This window comes from Bolinopsis microptera, chromosome 13 (genome assembly GCF_026151205.1).
Source record: "Bolinopsis microptera isolate Bmic1 chromosome 13, MBARI_Bmic_1.0, whole genome shotgun sequence".
NCBI lineage: Eukaryota > Metazoa > Ctenophora > Tentaculata > Lobata > Bolinopsidae > Bolinopsis > Bolinopsis microptera.
Window position 1 is genome coordinate 1,726,553 of NC_087084.1, and position 21,596 is coordinate 1,748,148.

Consider the following 21,596-nt stretch of genomic DNA (forward strand, 5'->3'; position numbering starts at 1 on the left):
TTAAATGAAATAAACTTAAAAGTTAATTAATTTATCACATGATTCAATTAATTTGATTTAACGCAAATCGACAATTTATTAATTACAAAATGAAATTTTGAACAATCAATAATCATCCTCATGTAAAGAATCTAAAATAATTTTTTTACTGTTTTTAGTTTCAGTTTTTCGCACTATTAATTTGTCTCATTATCATTCAGCTCTTGTATATTGTCAAACATAAAATTAGAATTACATCAAAGTTTAACAAAGGTAAATTTATGATTCAAGTCACTATGATTTGAAAATCTATCATTTCAAATTGAGGAGCAAGTATATCATGTCCTTGTGACACTGTGACACTGTGACACTGTGACACTGTGACACTGTGACACTGTGAAACTGTGAAACTGTGACACTGTGACACTGTGACACTGTGACACTGTGACACTGTGACACTGTGACACTGTGAAACTGTGAAACTGTGTCACTGTGACACTGTGACACTGTGACACTGTGAAACTGTGAAACTGTGACACTGTGACACTGTGACACTGTGACACTGTGACACTGTGACACTGTGACACTGTGACACTGTGACACTGTGACACTGTGACACTGTGACACTGTGACACTCTCAGTCGCACACGGAGTACTCCCTATCCTCCCACACTGTTACAGACCACACAGTCTCCGGTGTACAAGTACCCAGGATACACGAGGCTGGTTTCTTTATCTGCCGCTTTACTGGGATCTTCCGGACTTCCTTCCGGCAGTCTGGAGGGGAGGGGTCACGTGTTAGTTTAGTAAGAGTAAGCAACTTAGTTTCTATCTTCAGTTTAATCAGAGTAGATGTAACACTGTGACACTGTTGTTACCATAGCTACACTACTAGTTACCATAGCTACACTACTAGTTACCATAGTTACACTACTAGTTACCATAGTTACACTACTAGTGTAGATATAACAAGCTTCTTATCACTGTCTCTACTTCTCTACTATCTCTTCAACAAGAGATATTTGGCAGAATCTACAATGAAGTTTTTTTTTTCTACAGTGAAGTTTGACATTGAGGTTTATAATTTTAGGGAAAGATTATAATTGGGTTGTGTTTAATTATCCCTGGTTTATAACTTGTATTTGATAATATCTGGCCACTAGGCTGTATTTGATAATATCTGGCCACTAGGCTGTATTTGATAATATCTGGCCACTAGGCTGGTTTACTCACCACATCTCTCAGGTAGGTCACCTGACCAGAGTCCGTCTTCTTGACACTTTGTGATCCACCCTCCTTTCAGATTAGGACACTTCACCTGACAGTGGAATAGGGGGTTGGCTGGGGAACCACTTATATATAATTATACATAATTATACATAATTAACCACTTATATATAACTGTTATCTTCATTTCCTACTCTCTAAATGCAGAGAACTCTACAGACTGTAATCTGTGTGCAGACTGTAATCACTACAGTACACGGATACGGGTACATTTCCCATTCCTAAGCAAACTAATAACAAGCAAACCTCTACAATATCCTGGAAACTGTGACCAGTGCTCGAGTGGATCCGGCCTCCCTCGGGTACTCTGAAGTTCTGCGTGCAGTTCAGTCCTGAAAACATCAACCTGGTTACCTATAATTCTCAGAGGACTGTTACTCAAAAGTGATAATAGCATTACGAAGTACTAAGTATTTATTGGCTGAAAGTACTGAACTAAATAAGTACCAAAGTACTGAACTAAATATTAAATAACTAATAAGATTTAAGTTTATTTGACGGCTGAAAGTACTGAACTAAATAAGACACGTACGTTTACAAAGAGGCTCGTCTCCACTCCAGACCCCCGAAGCAAGACAGTGCCTAGTAGCTTCACCCACCACCTCGTAACCAGGGTAACATACGTACTCTACAAATGATTCGTACGAGTTGGAGTCCGTAGAGACTATGTATCCGTTAGTGGGTTGATTTAACCGGGGGCATTCGTCACCTGGAGTAATATAGTGTTAGTAAAGTGTTAGTAAAGTGTTAGTTAAGTGTTAGTAAAGTGTTAGTGAAGTGTTAGTAAAGTGTTAGTAAAGTGTTAGTAAAGTATTAGTAAAGTGTTAGTAAAGTGTTAGTAAAGTGTTAGTAAAGTGTTAGTAAAGTGTTAGTAAAGTGTTAGTAAAGTGTTAGTAAAGTGTTAATAAAGTGTTAGTAAAGTGTTAGAGTAATGGTGGTGATACTGATAGTGATAGTCCTTCTCTTTCAATTAGGCTGCGCATTTCAGATTATTTTTTCTATATTGAGGTAACAAATGATCAAGTTGATTGAAATGCCAATATATAAGATTTACAATAAAAGTTTCAACTTACAGACACAGTAGGGAGGCGCATAGTCCCACTCTCCCTTGTGAGTGCACGTGATGGTCTTGGCCCCCCTCATCTGATAGCCGTCCTGGCACTTGTAACTCACAGTGTCTTGGTACTCGAAACTGTCGCCCTCTCTCATTCCCCAGTCAGGTACACCTGTTAATGTAACACTTCTTTATAGTTTATGACTTAATTAATTAATTAATACAGTTATTTAGATACCACATTTTTCAATTAATTATGTTATTTCGAGCCCGCCGCAAGATTTACTAATTTAAGATTTATTCACTAATACTATTACTTATAATACCAAAAGCCGCGCTCGCACTTATAAACTAACCAGGATCCCCGCAGTTATAATACTAAAAGCCGCGCTCAAGCTTTACTTATCAACTAACCAGGATCCCCGCAGACTTGTTTACTACAAGTTGGCTCCACACCCTGCCACTGTCCCTTAACACAGAGCAAGTAACTATCCCCACTTTGTTGGTACCCCTTGTTGCACGAGAACTCCAGGTAGTTAGACCTGAGGGAGGGTTATCTGTTATCTGATTTCAAACACAAGGATTTATTTTTACCAGAACTCCAAGTAGTTCGACCTGAGGAGTGAGGGAGGGATATCGGGAGCAGGACTATTGAGCGGTGGACTGTTGAGCGTAGGACTGTAGGTCGGTGAAGGTCGGAAGTAGGACTGTAGAGCGGTGTCAAATCGCCAGGGTAGGACTCTAGAGCGGCCGCCCTTATAGATCTCACAACATGAGGACTTTAGAGCGGTACGATCCTAAAATGAGGACTGTAGAGCGGTGGACTGTTGAGCGGTGGACTGTAGGCCGGTGAAGGTCGGAAGTAGGACTGTAGAGCGGCCCTCCCTTATAGATCCCATAACATGAGGACTCTAGAGCGGTACCCTCCTATAACATGAGGACTCTATAGCGGTTGAAAATTTGAAGATTGAACACTCAACGAAGCTAAGTTATACATTGTAACTCGTGATTGATTATGGTCATGACATTCTAGGATGATAACTTTATTAAAGAGTCATGGAGTTAATGAACATTTTCATTTACTTATTATAAATATTTCATTACTAATATTATAGTGTAACTTAATTTAAGATTATTGGTCGGTCTCAACGTCTTCCAAATGATTGAAATATTCCCCTGCTACTCAAAAATGTAAAACGTGTTTTCGGTATTTACCTACAATATGAGCGCTTAGCTCCAATCAGAAGCGGAGATATTTTGAAATAAGTGTGATAATTGTTGCTTGCGAGGTCCTGCTAATATAGTAAAATCGGATTTTTGGCGATTTCTCAAAAACTAAGTCTCTTAGGCCTCTCTTAGGCCTTCATAGCACTAATATAAACATGCATCTTAGGCACATTTTGGTTCATGCCTGAGGTCTGTATCTCAATCAGAAGCCGAGATAATTTATAGTGGGGGTCGCGATATGGGTGCGGTCAAAAAGGGCGTGATTCCGAGAAATGCCCGGGCACTGGTGAAAAAGTGTACCCGAGTAATTAGTGTTATTTAGGACCATATAATTCGGATTACAGCGAGAAACTAAGCGGACCTCCCATTGTGAGCTGGAATTTTGCCTGGTCCAGGATTATTTATTCAATATTCAAATTTTTTGGAAGACTTTGAGACCGACCAATAATCTTAAATTAAGTTACACTATAATATTAGTAATGAAATATTTATGATGAAAATGTTCATTAAATCCATGACTCTTTAATAAAGTTATCATCCTAGAATGTCATGACCATAATCAATCACGAGTTACAATGTATAACTTAGCTTCGTTGAGTGTTCAATCTTCAAATTTTCAACCGCTATAGAGTCCTCATGTTATAGGAGGGTACCGCTCTAGAGTCCTCATGTTATGGGATCTATAAGGGAGGGCCGCTCTACAGTCCTACTTCCGACCTTCACCGGCCTACAGTCCACCGCTCAACAGTCCACCGCTCTACAGTCCTCATTTTAGGATCGTACCGCTCTAAAGTCCTCATGTTGTGAGATCTATAAGGGCGGCCGCTCTAGAGTCCTACCCTGGCGATTTGACACCGCTCTAGAGTCATACTTCCGACCTTCACCGACCTACAGTCCTACGCTCAACAGTCCTCTGCTCAATAGTCGGGATATCATCAAGTTTACATCGTGGTAATGATATGAAAGTTCCAATAATAAAAGGACTAAACTAACCCGATAGCCTGTCTCATGCCCCCGTTCTCAGGAGTATCTATCGAAGGACACTGAATGTCCGCACACACAGGAGCGGACCCTGACCATCTCCCCTCCTCGTCACAGGTCCTGATCCTTGCCCCGTGCAGGTTGTGCAGCTCCTCACAGGCGTACTCTACTGTATCACCACACGAGTATGTTGCCTGGGAAACGGGGGTCACAAACTCTGGCTGATCCGAATGGTCTAGTAAAGAGGTAGGTAAAACAATTCTGTTGTTAAATATATATATACATATCACCGGAGACTCGCGGGCGGAACAAAATATTGCACGCGCACGCGCGTGCAATATTTCATATGTCCCCGAGGGCGCTAGCCCGAGGAGGACATATTTTCGTATAGCACGGAGGGCCCATCGGGCCCGAGTGCTATACGATTTTTCCGCCCGCGGGTCGAGGTGATGTGGATTATATCCACCAGCGGGCGTATTACAGTTAATATATAATTTTATAAATAAACAATGGAGCTTGTATAAAAGTCAACTCTAGAAAAGGTCGCCACTAATTGTTGTAACCATGGTAACACGTTACGTGTTCAATGTAAGCCAATCATAAAGGGCTGTGTCGTATATAGGGGCTGGAGATGCACTGTATTCCTGGGCCGTGGGAATAATGAATGTAATGTCAGTGACGATGAATATCAATAATATAGGGGGATTATAGTGCTGATGTGTATTATGTAGTGTGTTATAATAACGTTGATATAAATCAAAGTATCATGTCATCTGCTCACGAGCTGCATGAGCAGCCCTACCGGACACAAAAATAAAATGTATATATAGTCAGTGTAATAAGGAATTTCACATGGAGACGATACAGAAACTGAAAATATTTTAGAGAACTCCGGGCTATATTGCTACTGGTCAAATTAAATGTCACTTGTTAGCGGGCTATATCATGAGCGGGCTGTAGAGATATCGGGCCCTTTGACAGCGGGCTGGTGAGAGCCCGCTATGCGAAAAAGCGCACGCTGGTGGATATATATTTATATGCTTAGATTTAAGTTCAAAATTAAACTTTATGCAGTGCTACTTTTATTTGCGATTGTTATGAATCAATGCCAATATAAGAAGCATCACGATTCATGAGAGGCCCTACAATACAAACATTCTCACCTTTGTAGAGTCATATCCGATAATGTAACTGTTTGGCTCCTCACCAGGAGGGTAGCACACATTCTCCCTACAAGTGGGGGGTTGCTGTGGCAACCACTCCCCATCATAACACGTCAGGTCTCTGTAACCCTCCAGACTGTAACAGGTATCACAACTGTAGGAAGCTACCCCGCCCTCCTTGAGGGAGCTGCTGTTATAAGACACTGTTCCGTTATCAGGTTGGGTGGGTGCCTCGCAGGTCTCTCTCGAGCACCGTGGTGGGGAGTCTGACCAGGAACCATCCTCCATACAAACCTGTAGGGAGCACATACTTATTACTTTATTAATAATGATATCGCTTGCTTGTAATAGAGCTGAGTAATAGGTATAACATCTGATTAGGTTATTATAGTAGTTTGTGTAACGGTCGATATATAACTCAAATTATAGGCACTATCCGTCGCGGAGTCGAGTCCGCGGCGGAGCCGCCGGACTTCGAGCGGACTCCGAGCGGACTCCGGCGGAGCCGCCGGACTCCGAGCGGACTCCGGCGGTGCTCCGCCAAAATGTATTTACAGTGGACTCGAGTACATTTTGGCGGACTCCGAGCGGAGCCGAGCGGACTCCGAGCGGACTTTAAAGTCCGCCGCGGACTCCGAGCGGCTCCGCGGCGGCTCGGTGGAGTGTCCGCCGCGGACTAAGCCACTAGGCGGACTCCGGTCCGCCGCGGACTCCGGCGGAGTGCTTGGCGGACTCCGCCGGACCTCTCCGCCAGACTTGAATCCGGCGGAGTCCGGCGGAGCTTGGCGGAGTCCGCCAGCTCGGCGGACTCCGCTCGGAGTCCGCCGGACTCCAACAGAGTCCACTGACTTCCGACTTCCGTCTTCCGACCCTCGGCTAAATTTGTCACGTGACATACAACATAGAATTTTGCAATATTGTGGTCAGATGAAAAGGTCGCTAGTGATAAACCTTAACCATTACCCTCACAATGTCAATAGTGTACAACTCTAGTCCTAACTTTGACCCTATAATGTATAAACGTTGACCCTAACCCTCCACCAAACCGTCCGCAGCGAAATATCAATGTCATTGACTGGTCACGTGACCAAAACAATTTTTGTCATATTATCTCATATGGGGAAGCGTTTTTAGTTTTACCCTACACGTTGCATGTGGCGTCATTCGGCCGGATCCCAGCAAGCAAAAATTTGACGGATGTTACTCGTCTAAATTTCTTCGAAGTAGCGCGCGCCGCTTTCTTCTCGACGGCACGAGCTACGAAGTAGCGCGCGCCGGGCCAGATCATTAACAATGGTCAAGCAAAAATACGTCGACCATCACAGGACGACGCCAGCCAGCACTCTCTACGCTCTTCGAGCTCCGATCGTCCTGTGACGAAGTAAGGACGAAGCCTGAGGTCCTCAGGTAACATTGACCACCGATTGAAAATTCAAAGATTTTTTGACATAAAGGTCAAATGTAAAACTAAAATCTTGATGCTGATTGATTGACGACGTCAATTTTTGAGCACAGCGCGAGCGCATGCGGAAAAGGACCGCGTAGCTAGTCAAGATGTTGATAAATATTTGGCTTGTGGCGCGATGTGTTGCTCTAACTATAGCCCTCTCGCTTGCAGTAGCGCGCGACCGCCGGAAATGACTTGTGGAACAAGCGCGCCCGCAGCGGCGCGAAAGCACCTGGTTAGCTAAATGAACGCGATGTGCCTTGCATTGTAGGATAAAATCCTACTAGCTGACGCCACTCGCAGCTGTGATGTTCGCTGTACGTCAGCGATCGAAATTTATACGCGTATCATCCGTTAAGATGTGCCACCCGACGCGCCACGCAATTTTTCTCGTTGCTCGTCGCACGTCGACGCCCTCATTAAATTTTTGGAGAAAATCGCTCGCCAAAATTTCGATCGTGCTAAATCACTCTACAGTCGATCTTCGAGATTGTTCTAAAAGGGCCCCCGACGGTTGTAACCAACTTCAATCGATGTATTTTCGGACGCTGATTCCGAATCACCCTCCATGACATAGGGTTAAAATGCTCCCCTGACGAGATATTGGCGAAAAACTGTCTCGATCACGTGATATGACCGTATAAGGAAGTTAATTTAATTTCTCATTAGGGTTAGGGTTTCAGCATATGTTTTTGTTAAGGATAGGGTTAGGGTTAGGGTTGGGATCAGATTAGAGGGTTAGGGTTTCGAAAAGTCGTTCAGAACCAGCTAGAGAACGGGTTGAAAAAGTCACGTGACAGTCGAGTGTAGAGTGATTAATCATCATCCAAAATTTGTTGGACCAGGACGATGTCCTAGTCTGGCAGCTCATTGCGCGGCGCGTCGCAACGAGCTTCGTTGTTCGTCGACGTGCGACGAGCAACGAAAAAAATTGTGTGGCGCGTCGAGTGGCACATCTTAACGGGGGATACGCGTATAAATTTCGATCGCTGACGTACAGCGAGCAGCACAGCTGCGAATGGCGTCAGCTAGTAGGATTTCATCCTACAAGGCACATCGCGTTTACCTAGCTAACCAGGTCATTTCCGCCTCCGGCGGTCGCGCGCTACTGCAAGCGAGAGGGCTATAGTTAGAGCAACACATCGCGCCACAAGCCAAATATTTATCAACATCTTGACTAGCTACGCGGTCCTTTTCCGCAATATGCGCTCGCGCTGTGCTCAAAAATTGACGTCGTCAATCAATCAACATCAAGATTTTAGTTTTACATTTGACCTTTATGTCAAAAAATCTTTACTGGGCCGCGCTCAGCCTGTCATTCCGCCAAATCTTTATTTATGAACATAATAGCCTGGGGTCCCCAGGTAAAAAAATCTTTGAATTTTCAATCGGTGGTCGATGTTACCTGAGGACCTCAGGCTTCGTCCTTACTTCGTCACAGGACGATCGGAGCTCGAAGAGCGTAGAGAGTGCTGGCTGGCGTCGTCCTGTGATAGTCGACGTATTTTTGCTTGCTAAAAACGCTTCCCCATATTATGAGATAATATGACAAAAATTGTTTTGGTCACGTGACCAGTCAATGACATTGATATTTTGCTGCGGACGGTTTGGTGGAGGGTTAGGGTCAACGTTTATACATTATAGGGTCAAAGTTAGGACTAGAGTTGTACACTATTGACATTGTGAGGGTAATGGTTAAGGTTTATAGCGATTTTTATCACTAGCGACCTTTTCATCTGACCACAATATTGCAAAATGCTATGTTGTATGTCACGTGACAAATTTAGCCGAGGGTCGGAAGACGGAGGTCGGAAGTCAGTGGACTCTGTTGGAGTCCGGCGGACTCCGAGCGGAGTCCGCCGAGCTGGCGGACTCCGCCAAGCTCCGCCGGACTCCGCCGGATTCAAGTCTGGCGGAGAGGTCCGGCGGAGTCCGCCAAGCACTCCGCCGGAGTCCGCGGCGGACCGGAGTCCGCCTAGTGGCTTAGTCCGCGGCGGACACTCCGCCGAGCCGCCGCGGAGCCGCTCGGAGTCCGCGGCGGACTTTAAAGTCCGCTCGGAGTCCGCTCGGCTCCGCTCGGAGTCCGCCAAAATGTACTCGAGTCCACTGTAAATACATTTTGGCGGAGCACCGCCGGAGTCCGCTCGGAGTCCGGCGGCTTCGCCGGAGTCCGCTCGGAGTCCGCCTGGAGTCCGGCGGCTCCGCCGCGGACTCGACTCCGCGACGGATAGTGCCAAATTATACAATAGAAGACGGGAAGCTACAAACCGTTTCTTCTCTCCCCACTAACTCGTACCCATCTTTACATTCATAATATATCAACGTATGTAGAGGGTAGGAGTCCCTCTTCATAGGCTCCGGGGTAGGCAGCATGGAGGGGTCCATGTTGTCACTATTGGGGGTGCTGAGAATATATTTCAGCAATACTCATAGATAAAAATTATTCAAACAATATATACATAATTGTATAATATATTCCCTGTCTCAAAAATTTGGAGAAACATTTGAAAATCACCCTTGGCCTTGTGGCTCCAAATTCAAATCTAAACTATTGACAAAGTTCTTTCTCGCACCTGATAATATAGTAGTCTCCGTTTTTAATGTCCAGCTCATAAGCCGAACAAGGGTTAGGTTGGCAGGTGGGTGGAGAGCCGGACCACTTTCCATTCTCCTGACAAGTAAGACTAGTGGGTCCGGTGAGAGTGTAGCCGGAGTAACACTGGAACGTTCTCGTGCTGCCGCAGTAGCCTGAGTAGCTGTTGTCGCTGTAGTTACCGTTACTGAGGAGAGAGACAGTTAGCTGCAGTAGTAGTGACGTCATCAGGAGTAGTGACGTCACCAGGAGTAGTGACGTCACCAGGAGTAGTGACGTCACCAGGAGTAGTGACGTCACCAGGAGTAGTGACGTCACCAGGAGTAGTGACGTCACCAGGAGTAGTGACGTCACCAGGAGTAGTGACGTCACCAGGAGTAGTGACGTCATCAGGAGTAGTGACGTCACCAGGAGTAGTGACGTCACCAGGAGTAGTGACGTCACCAGGAGTAGTGACGTCATCAGGTTAGCTGCAAGGCGAACAACTTGTTTGATTTTGGCATCATGATTATAAAACATCTAATATGAAATATAGAACAAACATGTGACATGCACGGTGCACCTGAACTTGATGATATCACACTTAATGAGCTTGCAGTAAGGTAGCTCCTCTGACCATGTCCCATCTGCTTGGCAGGTGTGGTCCGAGGATCCTGGACTAACTCCGTTATATGGAGTATGCATCTCGTAGCAACTGAGGGAGTTACAGTGGTTTTATTAAGAATATTATATTGTTGACTTTTTGAAAATAGTTACCCTCGCACAAGATTATTTTCAATTTTCTTGTTGTGTTCCACAACTCTGTGTTAAAAGTATCACCAGGATTACTTCAGGAATACTTCATGAATAACTCACCTATCACACTTGACTCTCACCCGATCCCCATAACACTGAGTATCATCCAGCTCTTCTACCTGCGAGGATTTAAAATTACAAGCTTATCACAAAACAGTATATCCACCACGTGACACAAACCAACCAATCAGATCACAGTATTAGTACCACGTGACACAAACCAACCAATCAGACCACAGTATTCACACCACGTGGCACAAACCAACCAATCAGAGCACAGTATTAGTACCACGTGACACAAACCAACCAATCAGAGCACAGTATTTACACCACGTGACACAAACCAACCAATCAGAGCACAGTATTCACACCACGTGACACAAACTAACCAATCAGAGCACAGTATTAAGACCACGTGACACAAATCAACCAATCAGAACACAGTATTCACCCCACTTAACACAAACTAACCAATCAGAGCACAGTATTTACCCCACTTGACACAAACTAACCAATCAGAGCACAGTATTCACACCACGTGACACAAACCAACCAATCAGACCACAGTATTTACACCACGTGACACAAACCAACCAATCAGAGCACAGTATTTACACCACGTAACACAAACCAACCAATCAGAGCACAGTATTCACACCACGTGACACAAACCAACCAATCAGAGCACAGTATTCACACCACGTGACACAAGGAACTAACACAGGGTTACCCACCTGTCCATTGAGGAGGAGTTGTCTCCGAGGGCAGCACTTCTTCTGGCACTGTGGTACTTCACTATTCCACTGAGAATTGCTTTGACAGAACAGGGACTTCACTCTCCCTCTTACCTGGTAACCTTCGTCACATTGAACTTCCTGAGAGCAAGTAGTTACAACGCTGGATCTAACTATGTATAATCTAAGAACAATTCTACGCTCCATCAAATCGATTCCTCTAAAAGTCAAATCATCGAGATATATAAATGTTCAAAATTAAATGAAATTAAAATGAAAAGTCAAAACCTCAGCTACATATCAAAATATAAACCCTACCAAATGTTGACTGCAGTCAAATTCAGAAAGTGTGTAGCAAGTTCGTTCCAATCTGGGTCCGTAGCAAACTTTGTTACGGATTGGAATGAGTTTACTGTTGGGGCCTGCTGTTACTTTAGGACATTGTATCCTGTTACACGTGGGAAGCTCTGTTGGTTCCCACAAGCCAGACGGGTTCCGCTTGTCGCTGAAAAGTTTGTTTTACTGTGCTCTGATTGGTTAGTTTGTGTCACGTGGTGTGAATACTGTGCTCTGATTGGTTAGTTTGTGTGTTTGCGGATGGGTTCCGCTTGTCGCTGAAAATTTTAACTGTTTCATGATTTGTGGTGTAGGTTAAGTGTTTTAGTGAGTGAGTTTTTTTAAGCAATGAGCATATTTTCAATCAAAACCACGATTTAAAAACTACCGAAAGAAGCCACTATTCCCCTAAAAAAGCGAGTATTCCCCAAACTACTAACTTATCAGTGCAGGTAAAAGTAAGCTCCTCCTTTGCCTGGTGACAATAATCACAGTCGTAAGTAACACTGCTCATATACACATACTCCTCCTCCTCCTCTAATACAGGGGAGTACTTGCCGTTCTGGACTTCTCGGGGGGTGTTGCAGGTCTTTACCTGTAAAAGGAGGGAGTGAGGGAGTGAGGGAGTGAGGGAGTGAGGGAGTGAGGGAGTGAGGGAGTGAGGGAGTGAGGGGAGTGAGGGAGTGAGGGGAGTGAGGGAGTGAGGGGAGTGAGGGAGTGAAGGAGTGAGGGAGTGAAGGAGTGAGGGAGTGAGGGAGTGAAGGAGTGAGGGAGTGAGGGAGTGAGGGAGTGAGGGAGTGAGGGAGTGAAGGAGTGAGGGAGTGAAGGAGTGAGGGAGTGAAGGAGTGAGGGAGTGAGGGAGTGAGGGAGTGAGGGAGTGAGGGAGTGAAGGAGTGAGGGAGTGAAGGAGTGAGGGAGTGAAGGAGTGAGGGAGTGAAGGAGTGAGGGAGTGAGGGAGTGAGGGAGTGAGGGAGTGAGGGAGTGAGGGAGTGAGGGAGTGAGGGAGTGAGGAAGTGAGGGAGTGAGGGAGTGAGGGAGTGAGGGAGTGAGGGAGTGAGGGAGTGAGGGAGTGAGGGAGTGAGGGAGTGAGGGAGTGAGGGAGTGAGGGAGTGAGGGAGTGAGGGAGTGAGGGAGTGAGGGAGTGAGGGAGTGAGGGAGTGAGGGAGTGAGGGAGTGAGGGAGTGAGGGAGTGAGGGAGTGAGGGAGTGAGGGAGTGAGGGAGTGAGGGAGTGAGGGAGTGAGGGAGTGAGGGAGTGAGGGAGTGAGGGAGTGAGGGAGTGAGGGAGTGAGGGAGTGAGGGAGTGAGGGAGTGAGGGAGTGAGGGAGTGAGGGAGTGAGGGAGTGAGGGAGTGAGGGAGTGAGGGAGTGAGGGAGTGAGGGAGTGAGGGAGTGAGGGAGTGAGGGAGTGAGGGAGTGAGGGAGTGAGGGACTGAGGGAGTGAGGGAGTGAGGGAGTGAGGGAGTGAGGGAGTGAGGGAGTGAGGGAGTGAGGGAGTGAGGGAGTGAGGGAGTGAGGGAGTGAGGGAGTGAGGGAGTGAGGGAGTGAGGGAGTGAGGGAGTGAGGGAGTGAGGGAGTGAGGGAGTGAGGGAGTGAGGGAGTGAGGGAGTGAGGGAGTGAGGGAGTGAGGGAGTGAGGGAGTGAGGGAGTGAGGGAGTGAGGGAGTGAGGGAGTGAGGGAGTGAGGGAGTGAGGGAGTGAGGGAGTGAGGGAGTGAGGGAGTGAGGGAGTGAGGGAGTGAGGGAGTGAGGGAGTGAGGGAGTGAGGGAGTGAGGGAGTGAGGGAGTGAGGGAGTGAGGGAGTGAGGGAGTGAGGGAGTGAGGGAGTGAGGGAGTGAGGGAGTGAGGGAGTGAGGGAGTGAGGGAGTGAGGGAGTGAGGGAGTGAGGGAGTGAGGGAGTGAGGGAGTGAGGGAGTGAGGGAGTGAGGGAGTGAGGGAGTGAGTGAGGGAGTGAGGGAGTGAGGGAGTGAGGGAGTGAGGGAGTGAGGGAGTGAGGGAGTGAGGGAGTGAGGGAGTGAGGGAGTGAGGGAGTGGGGGAGTGGGGGAGTGAGGGAGTGAGGGAGTGAGGGAGTGAGTATTTACACCACGTGACCCCTCACCTGACACTGGAAGTCCTCTCCGTCCCAGGTCTGATCGGTACCACAGCCCCTCACACTGTCCCCACTTGAGTGGAAGTAACCTGCGTAAGTTATTATTAAATAAGATTTAGTTGCTGACACAGCTTCGATTCAGCTGACGTGCGATATGAAATCAATATGAAACCCCGAAATAAACGAGTTATACACTACTGCCACTTATACCCTTGCTATTTTTTATCTTACCTTCGTTACAAGTATATTCAATGTGGTCACCACAGTGAAACTCAGTGGAGTTAATGTCTGCATTTCCTGGAATCTCTGGTTTCCCACAGTACTTTCTCTGACAGACAGGCTCACTCCCGTTCCAGTTACCATGCTCCTCACAGGCTAGGATGTGGTACCTGGGGTACACAGAGCTGGTCTTCAAGATGGCAGGATCAGTCATAGAGTTAGGGAACTTGTAGCAGGAGTTACAGGAGAAGGTGACTACAGTCCCGTAGTGGTGGTCTGGGGTGGAGAGGTACCCCTCATCTGGTGCTTGCAGCTGAGTGCAGTTCCGGATCCTACAGACTGCTTCCGAGCCAGACCACTCTTTGGTGTTGCTGCATGTTCTGGTGAGGTCACCAGTTACCAGCTCGTAGCCGGTGTTACACTCAAACTGTGTAGCTTGGTTACACCCCGTGTTGCTGATTACCACGTGGGCGTGTTCTGGCAGTTCCAGAGGTTCACATACCTTGGGGAGACAGGTGGGGAACTTGCCTTGCCAGGACCCCTTGGTGCAGTCAGTGGGGTGGGTTCCCTTGCACTCCACCTCAGCACAGTTGCAGTCTCCAGGATCCTCCATCTCGTAGCACTCATCACACTCGTATCTGATAAGCCGGCCACACTGGTAATCACTCCCATCTGTCACGAACGAGGCGTGGTCGAATTCTTGCGGAGGTTCACACTTCTTAACATTGACTACAGGTTCCTGAGTCTTCCACTCCCACTCCCTAGCCATGTTGCAGCGGACAGCAGTGTCCCTAGAGTCACCCTCTCTACACTTATCAGTGTAGAAACACTCCTCGCACTCCAACTGGCGAGTGCTACCACAGGTGATGTGTTCCCCGGGAAAGGAGCACTGAGTGTCCACAAAGGGGAGCTCACTGCACTCTTTTAGAGAACAGGTTGGGATGTTAGCAGACCACTGTTTGTTGGGGAGACAGGTGTGGGTCAGCTCCCCATCCAGTGCTTCGTAACATTCCTTACACTCCAGCTCCACCTCCTTCCCGCACAGCACAGCAGACTCCATTGAGGTGTCTGTGTATCTAATGTGTTGAGAGGGGTCAGGGGTTCTAGCTGGACAGGACTTCCTGGAGCACACCTCGTCCTGGTTAGTCCAGGTCCCTGGGTGCTGACACTCTCTTCGTGGTGCTGTCTCGTAGTGCTCCTCTCCACTGGGGAAAATAGGGAGTTAAACAAGTGAACACTTCAACAGGGTGATAAATATAATATCATAGTATTGAAACGTTAATCATAGGGTCCAAGTTCAGAATCGAAATCTGTCCAGTATCCATTATCCAACTGCAAAGTTTTGTCAACTAATATATAACTAACTACTACTACTATGTCAGAACTAAGTGTAAGCAAAAGTGTGATATTCCATCAAGATGAGTTACCTGTTATACTCATAGCACTCCTGGCACGCAACATCCACCCTCTGACACACGTGATCCCCTCCGCAAACTTCCCGCTGTTCCTCGTCCCCTACACTTGTGTAATTGTAAGTCATGATCACCACATCGTAGGTGGGGTCCCCACTTCTTATCTCCGATATAGCGGGGCAGCACACCGGCACACACTCGGGCTGGTCCCCATCAAACTGCCATTCCTCGTCCACTGTACACCTGGCTGAGGCTGCTCCACTCAACTTGAAACAGGAGGGGCAGGAGAACTGGATAGTGGAGCCGCAGGAGAAGGAGGGACCGTGGGAGACTAGAGGGTCGGATAGCATTGGGGGGAGGCACTCCAGGACTGAAATATTTATTGTTAGCCGCAGGAGAAGGAGGGACCGTGGGAGACTAGAGGGTCGGATAACAATGGGAGGAGGCACTCCAGGACTGAAATATTTATTGTTGGCACACATTTGGGTTTAGATGTTGATTGCTACCACGTCAACTGTTTTTGTTTCTCTGGTTAATTTATATATTTGTATCATTTTAGACACCTGGATGTTTACAGGCTTACAGGGGTTTACAGGAATGTCTAGAGATCTCACAAGAACTGCCTATAATCTAAACTTACTGAAGCAAGTAGGAGGATCAGCAGGGAACCAAGATGTTTCGTTAGTCCCACTAACTGGCTTACAGGATCTCTCTGAACTTCCGTCCAACTCCCAGCATCTGGGAGTTTAGTAATCAATAACTACAGATTATTGGAATGAACTACCGTCCAACTCCCAGCATCTGAGAGTTTAGTTATCAATAACTACAGATTATTGGAATGAACTACCGTCCAACTCCCAGCATCTGAGAGTTTAGTAATCAATAACTACAGGTTATTGGAATGAACTACCGTCCAACTCCCAGCATCTGGGAGTTTAGTAATCAATAACTACAGGTTATTGGAATGAACTACCGTCCAACTCCCAGCATCTGAGAGTTTAGTAATCAATAACTACAGGTTATTGGAATGAACTACCGTCCAACTCCCAGCATCTGAGAGTTTAGTAATCAATAACTACTGGTTATTGGAATGAACTACCGTCCAACTCCCAGCATCTGAGAGTTTAGTAATCAATAACTACTGGTTATTGGAATGAACTACCGTCCAACTCCCAGCATCTGAGAGTTTAGTAATCAATAACTACAGATTATTGGAATGAACTACCGTCCAACTCCCAGCATCTGAGAGTTTAGTAATCAATAACTACAGATTATTGGAATGAACTACCGTCCAACTCCCAGCATCTGGGAGTTTAGTAATCAATAACTACAGATTATTGGAATGAACTACCGTCCAACTCCCAGCACCTGAGAGTTTAGTAATCAATAACTACAGGTTATTGGAATGAACTACCGTCCAACTCCCAGCATCTGAGAGTTTAGTAATCAATAACTACAGATTATTGGAATGAACTACCGTCCAACTCCCAGCATCTGGGAGTTTAGTAATCAATAACTACAGGTTATTGGAATGAACTACCGTCCAACTCCCAGCATCTGAGAGTTTAGTAATCAATAACTACAGATTATTGGAATGAACTACCGTCCAACTCCCAGCATCTGAGAGTTTAGTAATCAATAACTACAGGTTATTGGAATGAACTACCGTCCAACTCCCAGCATCTGAGAGTTTAGTAATCAATAACTACAGGTTATTGGAATGAACTACCGTCCAACTCCCAGCATCTGAGAGTTTAGTAATCAATAACTACAGATTATTGGAATGAACTACCGTCCAACTCCCAGCATCTGAGAGTTTAGTAATCAATAAGTACAGGTTATTGGAATGAACTACCGTCCAACTCCCAGCATCTGGGAGTTTAGTAATCAATAACTACAGGTTATTGGAATGAACTACCGTCCAACTCCCAGCATCTGAGAGTTTAGTAATCAATAACTACAGAGTATTGGAATGAACTACCGTCCAACTCCCAGCATCTGAGAGTTTAGTAATCAATAACTACAGATTATCTGAACTACCGTCCAACTCCCAGCATCTGAGAGTTTAGTAATCAATAACTACAGATTATTGGAATGAACTACCGTCCAACTCCCAGCATCTGAGAGTTTAGTAATCAATAACTACAGATTATTGGAATGAACTACCGTCCAACTCCCAGCATCTGAGAGTTTAGTAATCAATAACTACAGATTATTGGAATGAACTACCGTCCAACTCCCAGCATCTGAGAGTTTAGTAATCAATAACTACAGATTATTGGAATGAACTACCGTCCAACTCCCAGCATCTGAGAGTTTAGTAATCAATAACTACAGATTATTGGAATGAACTACCGTCCAACTCCCAGCATCTGAGAGTTTAGTAATCAATAACTACAGATTATTGGAATGAACTACCGTCCAACTCCCAGCATCTGAGAGTTTAGTAATCAATAACTACAGGTTATTGGAATGAACTACCGTCCAACTCCCAGCATCTGAGAGTTTAGTAATCAATAACTACAGGTTATTGGAATGAACTACCGTCCAACTCCCAGCATCTGAGAGTTTAGTAATCAATAACTACAGGTTATTGGAATGAACTACCGTCCAACTCCCAGCATCTGGGAGTTTAGTAATCAATAACTACAGGTTATTGGAATGAACTACCGTCCAACTCCCAGCATCTGAGAGTTTAGTAATCAATAACTACAGATTATTGGAATGAACTACCGTCCAACTCCCAGCATCTGAGAGTTTAGTAATCAATAACTACAGGTTATTGGAATGAACTACCGTCCAACTCCCAGCATCTGAGAGTTTAGTAATCAGTAACTACAGATTATTGGAATGAACTACCGTCCAACTCCCAGCATCTGAGAGTTTAGTAATCAATAACTACAGATTATTGGAATGAACTACCGTCCAACTCACAGCATCTGAGAGTTTAGTAATCAATAACTACAGGTTATTGGAATGAACTACCGTCCAACTCCCAGCATCTGAGAGTTTAGTAATCAATAACTACAGATTATTGGAATGAACTACCGTCCAACTCCCAGCATCTGAGAGTTTAGTAATCAATAACTACAGATTATTGGAATGAACTACCGTCCAACTCCCAGCATCTGAGAGTTTAGTAATCAATAACTACAGATTATTGGAATGAACTACCGTCCAACTCCCAGCATCTGAGAGTTTAGTAATCAATAACTACAGATTATTGGAATGAACTACCGTCCAACTCCCAGCATCTGAGAGTTTAGTAATCAATAACTACAGATTATTGGAATGAACTACCGTCCAACTCCCAGCATCTGAGAGTTTAGTAATCAATAACTACAGGTTATTGGAATGAACTACCGTCCAACTCCCAGCATCTGAGAGTTTAGTAATCAATAACTACAGGTTATTGGAATGAACTACCGTCCAACTCCCAGCATCTGAGAGTTTAGTAATCAATAACTACAGATTATTGGAATGAGCTACCGTCCAACTCCCAGCATCTGAGAGTTTAGTAATCAATAACTACAGGTTATTGGAATGAACTACCGTCCAACTCCCAGCATCTGAGAGTTTAGTAATCAATAACTACAGATTATTGGAATGAACTACCGTCCAACTCCCAGCATCTGAGAGTTTAGTAATCAATAACTACAGGTTATTGGAATGAACTACCGTCCAACTCCCAGCATCTGAGAGTTTAGTAATCAATAACTACAGGTTATTGGAATGAACTACCGTCCAACTCCCAGCATCTGAGAGTTTAGTAATCAATAACTACAGATTATTGGAATGAACTACCGTCCAACTCCCAGCATCTGAGAGTTTAGTAATCAATAACTACAGATTATTGGAATGAACCGTCCAACTCCCAGCATCTGGGAGTTTAGTAATCAATAACTACAGATTATTGGAATGAACCGTCCAACTCCCAGCATCTGAGAGTTTAGTAATCAATAACTACAGATTATTGGAATGAACTACCGTCCAACTCCCAGCATCTGAGAGTTTAGTAATCAATAACTACAGATTATTGGAATGAACTACCGTCCAACTCCCAGCATCTGAGAGTTTAGTAATCAATAACTACAGATTATTGGAATGAACTACCGTCCAACTCCCAGCATCTGAGAGTTTAGTAATCAATAACTACAGATTATTGGAATGAACTACCGTCCAACTCCCAACATCTGAGAGTTTAGTAATCAATAACTACAGATTATTGGAATGAACTACCGTCCAACTCCCAGCATCTGAGAGTTTAGTAATCAATAACTACAGATTATTGGAATGAACTACCGTCCAACTCCCAGCATCTGAGAGTTTAGTAATCAATAACTACAGGTTATTGGAATGAAAAGGTTACTTGTACTCCCAGCATCTGAGAGTTTAGTAATCAATAACTACAGATTATTGGAATGAACTACCGTCCAACTCCCAGCATCTGAGAGTGTTGTAATAAATAACTACAGGTTATTGGAATGAACTACCGTCCATCTCCCAGCATCTGAGAGTTTAGTAATCAATAACTACAGATTATTGGAATGAGCTACCGTCCAACTCCCAGCATCTGAGAGTTTAGTAATCAGTAACTACAGATTATTGGAATGAACTACCGTCCAACTCCCAGCATCTGAGAGTTTAGTAATCAATAACTACAGATTATTGGAATGAACTACCGTCCAACTCCCAGCATCTGAGAGTTTAGTTATCAATAACTACAGATTATTGGAATGAACTACCGTCCAACTCCCAGCATCTGAGAGTTTAGTAATCAATAACTACAGATTATTAGAATGAACTACCGTCCAACTCCCAGCATCTGAGAGTTTAGTAATCAATAACTACAGATTATTGGAATGAACTACCGTCCAACTCCCAGCATCTGAGAGTTTAGTTATCAATAACTACAGATTATTAGAATGAACTACCGTCCAACTCCCAGCATCTGAGAGTTTAGTAATCAATAACTACAGATTATTGGAATGAACTACCGTCCAACTCCCAGCATCTGAGAGTTTAGTAATCAATAACTACAGATTATTGGAATGAACTACCGTCCAACTCCCAGCATCTGAGAGTTTAGTAATCAATAACTACAGATTATTGGAATGAATTACCGTCCAACTCCCAGCATCTGGGGGTTTAGTAATCAATAACTACAGGTTATTGGAATGAATTACCGTCCAACTCCCAGCATCTGAGAGTTTAGTTATCAATAACTACAGGTTATTGGAATGAATTACCGTCCAACTCCCAGCATCTGAGAGTTTAGTAATCAATAACTACAGATTATTGGAATGAACTACCGTCCAACTCCCAGCATCTGAGAGTTTAGTAATCAATAACTACAGATTATTGGAATGAACTACCGTCCAACTCCCAGCATCTGAGAGTTTAGTAATCAATAACTACAGATTATTGGAATGAACTACCGTCCAACTCCCAGCATCTGAGAGTTTAGTAATCAATAACTACAGATTATTGGAATGAACTACCGTCCAACTCCCAGCATCTGAGAGTTTAGTAATCAATAACTACAGGTTATTGGAATGAACTACCGTCCAACTCCCAGCATCTGAGAGTTTAGTAATCAATAACTACAGATTATTGGAATGAATTACCGTCCAACTCCCAGCATCTGAGAGTTTAGTAATCAATAACTACAGGTTATTGGAATGAACTACCGTCCAACTCCCAGCATCTGAGAGTTTAGTAATCAATAACTACAGATTATTGGAATGAACTACCGTCCAACTCCCAGCATCTGAGAGTTTAGTAATCAATAACTACAGATTATTGGAATGAATTACCGTCCAACTCCCAGCATCTGAGAGTTTAGTAATCAGTAACTACAGGTTATTGGAATGAATTACCGTCCAACTCCCAGCATCTGAGAGTTTAGTAATCAGTAACTACAGGTTATTGGAATGAACTACCGTCCAACTCCCAGCATCTGAGAGTTTAGTAATCAATAACTACAGATTATTGGAATGAATTACCGTCCAACTCCCAGCACCTGGGAGTTTAGTAAATTTTAATATAGTCAAATTCCACTTATATTTGTTAATATTAGTATTATTATTATGGGGAGGGACGAGTTATTTTATTAATGTTTTTATGTTTTTATTATCTTGACAGTTGCTGTTGTAACTCAAGATTTGAAATTTGTATTCCTTGTATTCCTTGTATTCCTTGTATATCTTGTAGTAATCAATAACTACAGATTATTGGAATGAACGGGTTACTTGTAATATGTGGACAATTATACTGCTCAACAG

The 21,596-nt window shown here is 44.6% G+C and overlaps 1 protein-coding gene across 2 annotated transcripts in view; it reads right to left on the reverse strand.

Annotated features, from left to right (window-relative positions):
- The window catches only part of LOC134825527 (sushi, von Willebrand factor type A, EGF and pentraxin domain-containing protein 1-like), a 26,719-nt gene continuing 5,123 nt past the window's right edge, over window positions 1–21,596 (reverse strand). The window contains exons 12-31 of one of the 2 annotated variants that reach the window (XM_063837758.1): window positions 15,953–16,050; window positions 15,328–15,682; window positions 13,913–15,105; window positions 13,691–13,770; window positions 12,037–12,191; window positions 11,579–11,765; window positions 11,261–11,401; window positions 10,587–10,645; window positions 10,294–10,425; window positions 9,712–9,918; window positions 9,407–9,542; window positions 5,692–5,985; window positions 4,541–4,722; window positions 2,735–2,862; window positions 2,340–2,492; window positions 1,799–1,975; window positions 1,513–1,598; window positions 1,213–1,297; window positions 589–756; window positions 1–324 (exon numbers count right to left, since the gene is read on the reverse strand). In XM_063837758.1, the coding sequence (XP_063693828.1) occupies window positions 617–756; window positions 1,213–1,297; window positions 1,513–1,598; window positions 1,799–1,975; window positions 2,340–2,492; window positions 2,735–2,862; window positions 4,541–4,722; window positions 5,692–5,985; window positions 9,407–9,542; window positions 9,712–9,918; window positions 10,294–10,425; window positions 10,587–10,645; window positions 11,261–11,401; window positions 11,579–11,765; window positions 12,037–12,191; window positions 13,691–13,770; window positions 13,913–15,105; window positions 15,328–15,682; window positions 15,953–16,050 (3,988 nt within the window). In that variant the 3' untranslated portion in view covers window positions 1–324; window positions 589–616. Of the gene's footprint in view, window positions 757–1,212; window positions 1,298–1,512; window positions 1,599–1,798; window positions 1,976–2,339; window positions 2,493–2,734; window positions 2,863–4,540; window positions 4,723–5,691; window positions 5,986–9,406; window positions 9,543–9,711; window positions 9,919–10,293; window positions 10,426–10,586; window positions 10,646–11,260; window positions 11,402–11,578; window positions 11,766–12,036; window positions 12,192–13,690; window positions 13,771–13,912; window positions 15,106–15,327; window positions 15,683–15,952; window positions 16,051–21,596 lie in introns of both variants that reach the window. The other variant, XM_063837757.1, reaches the window with a different exon arrangement.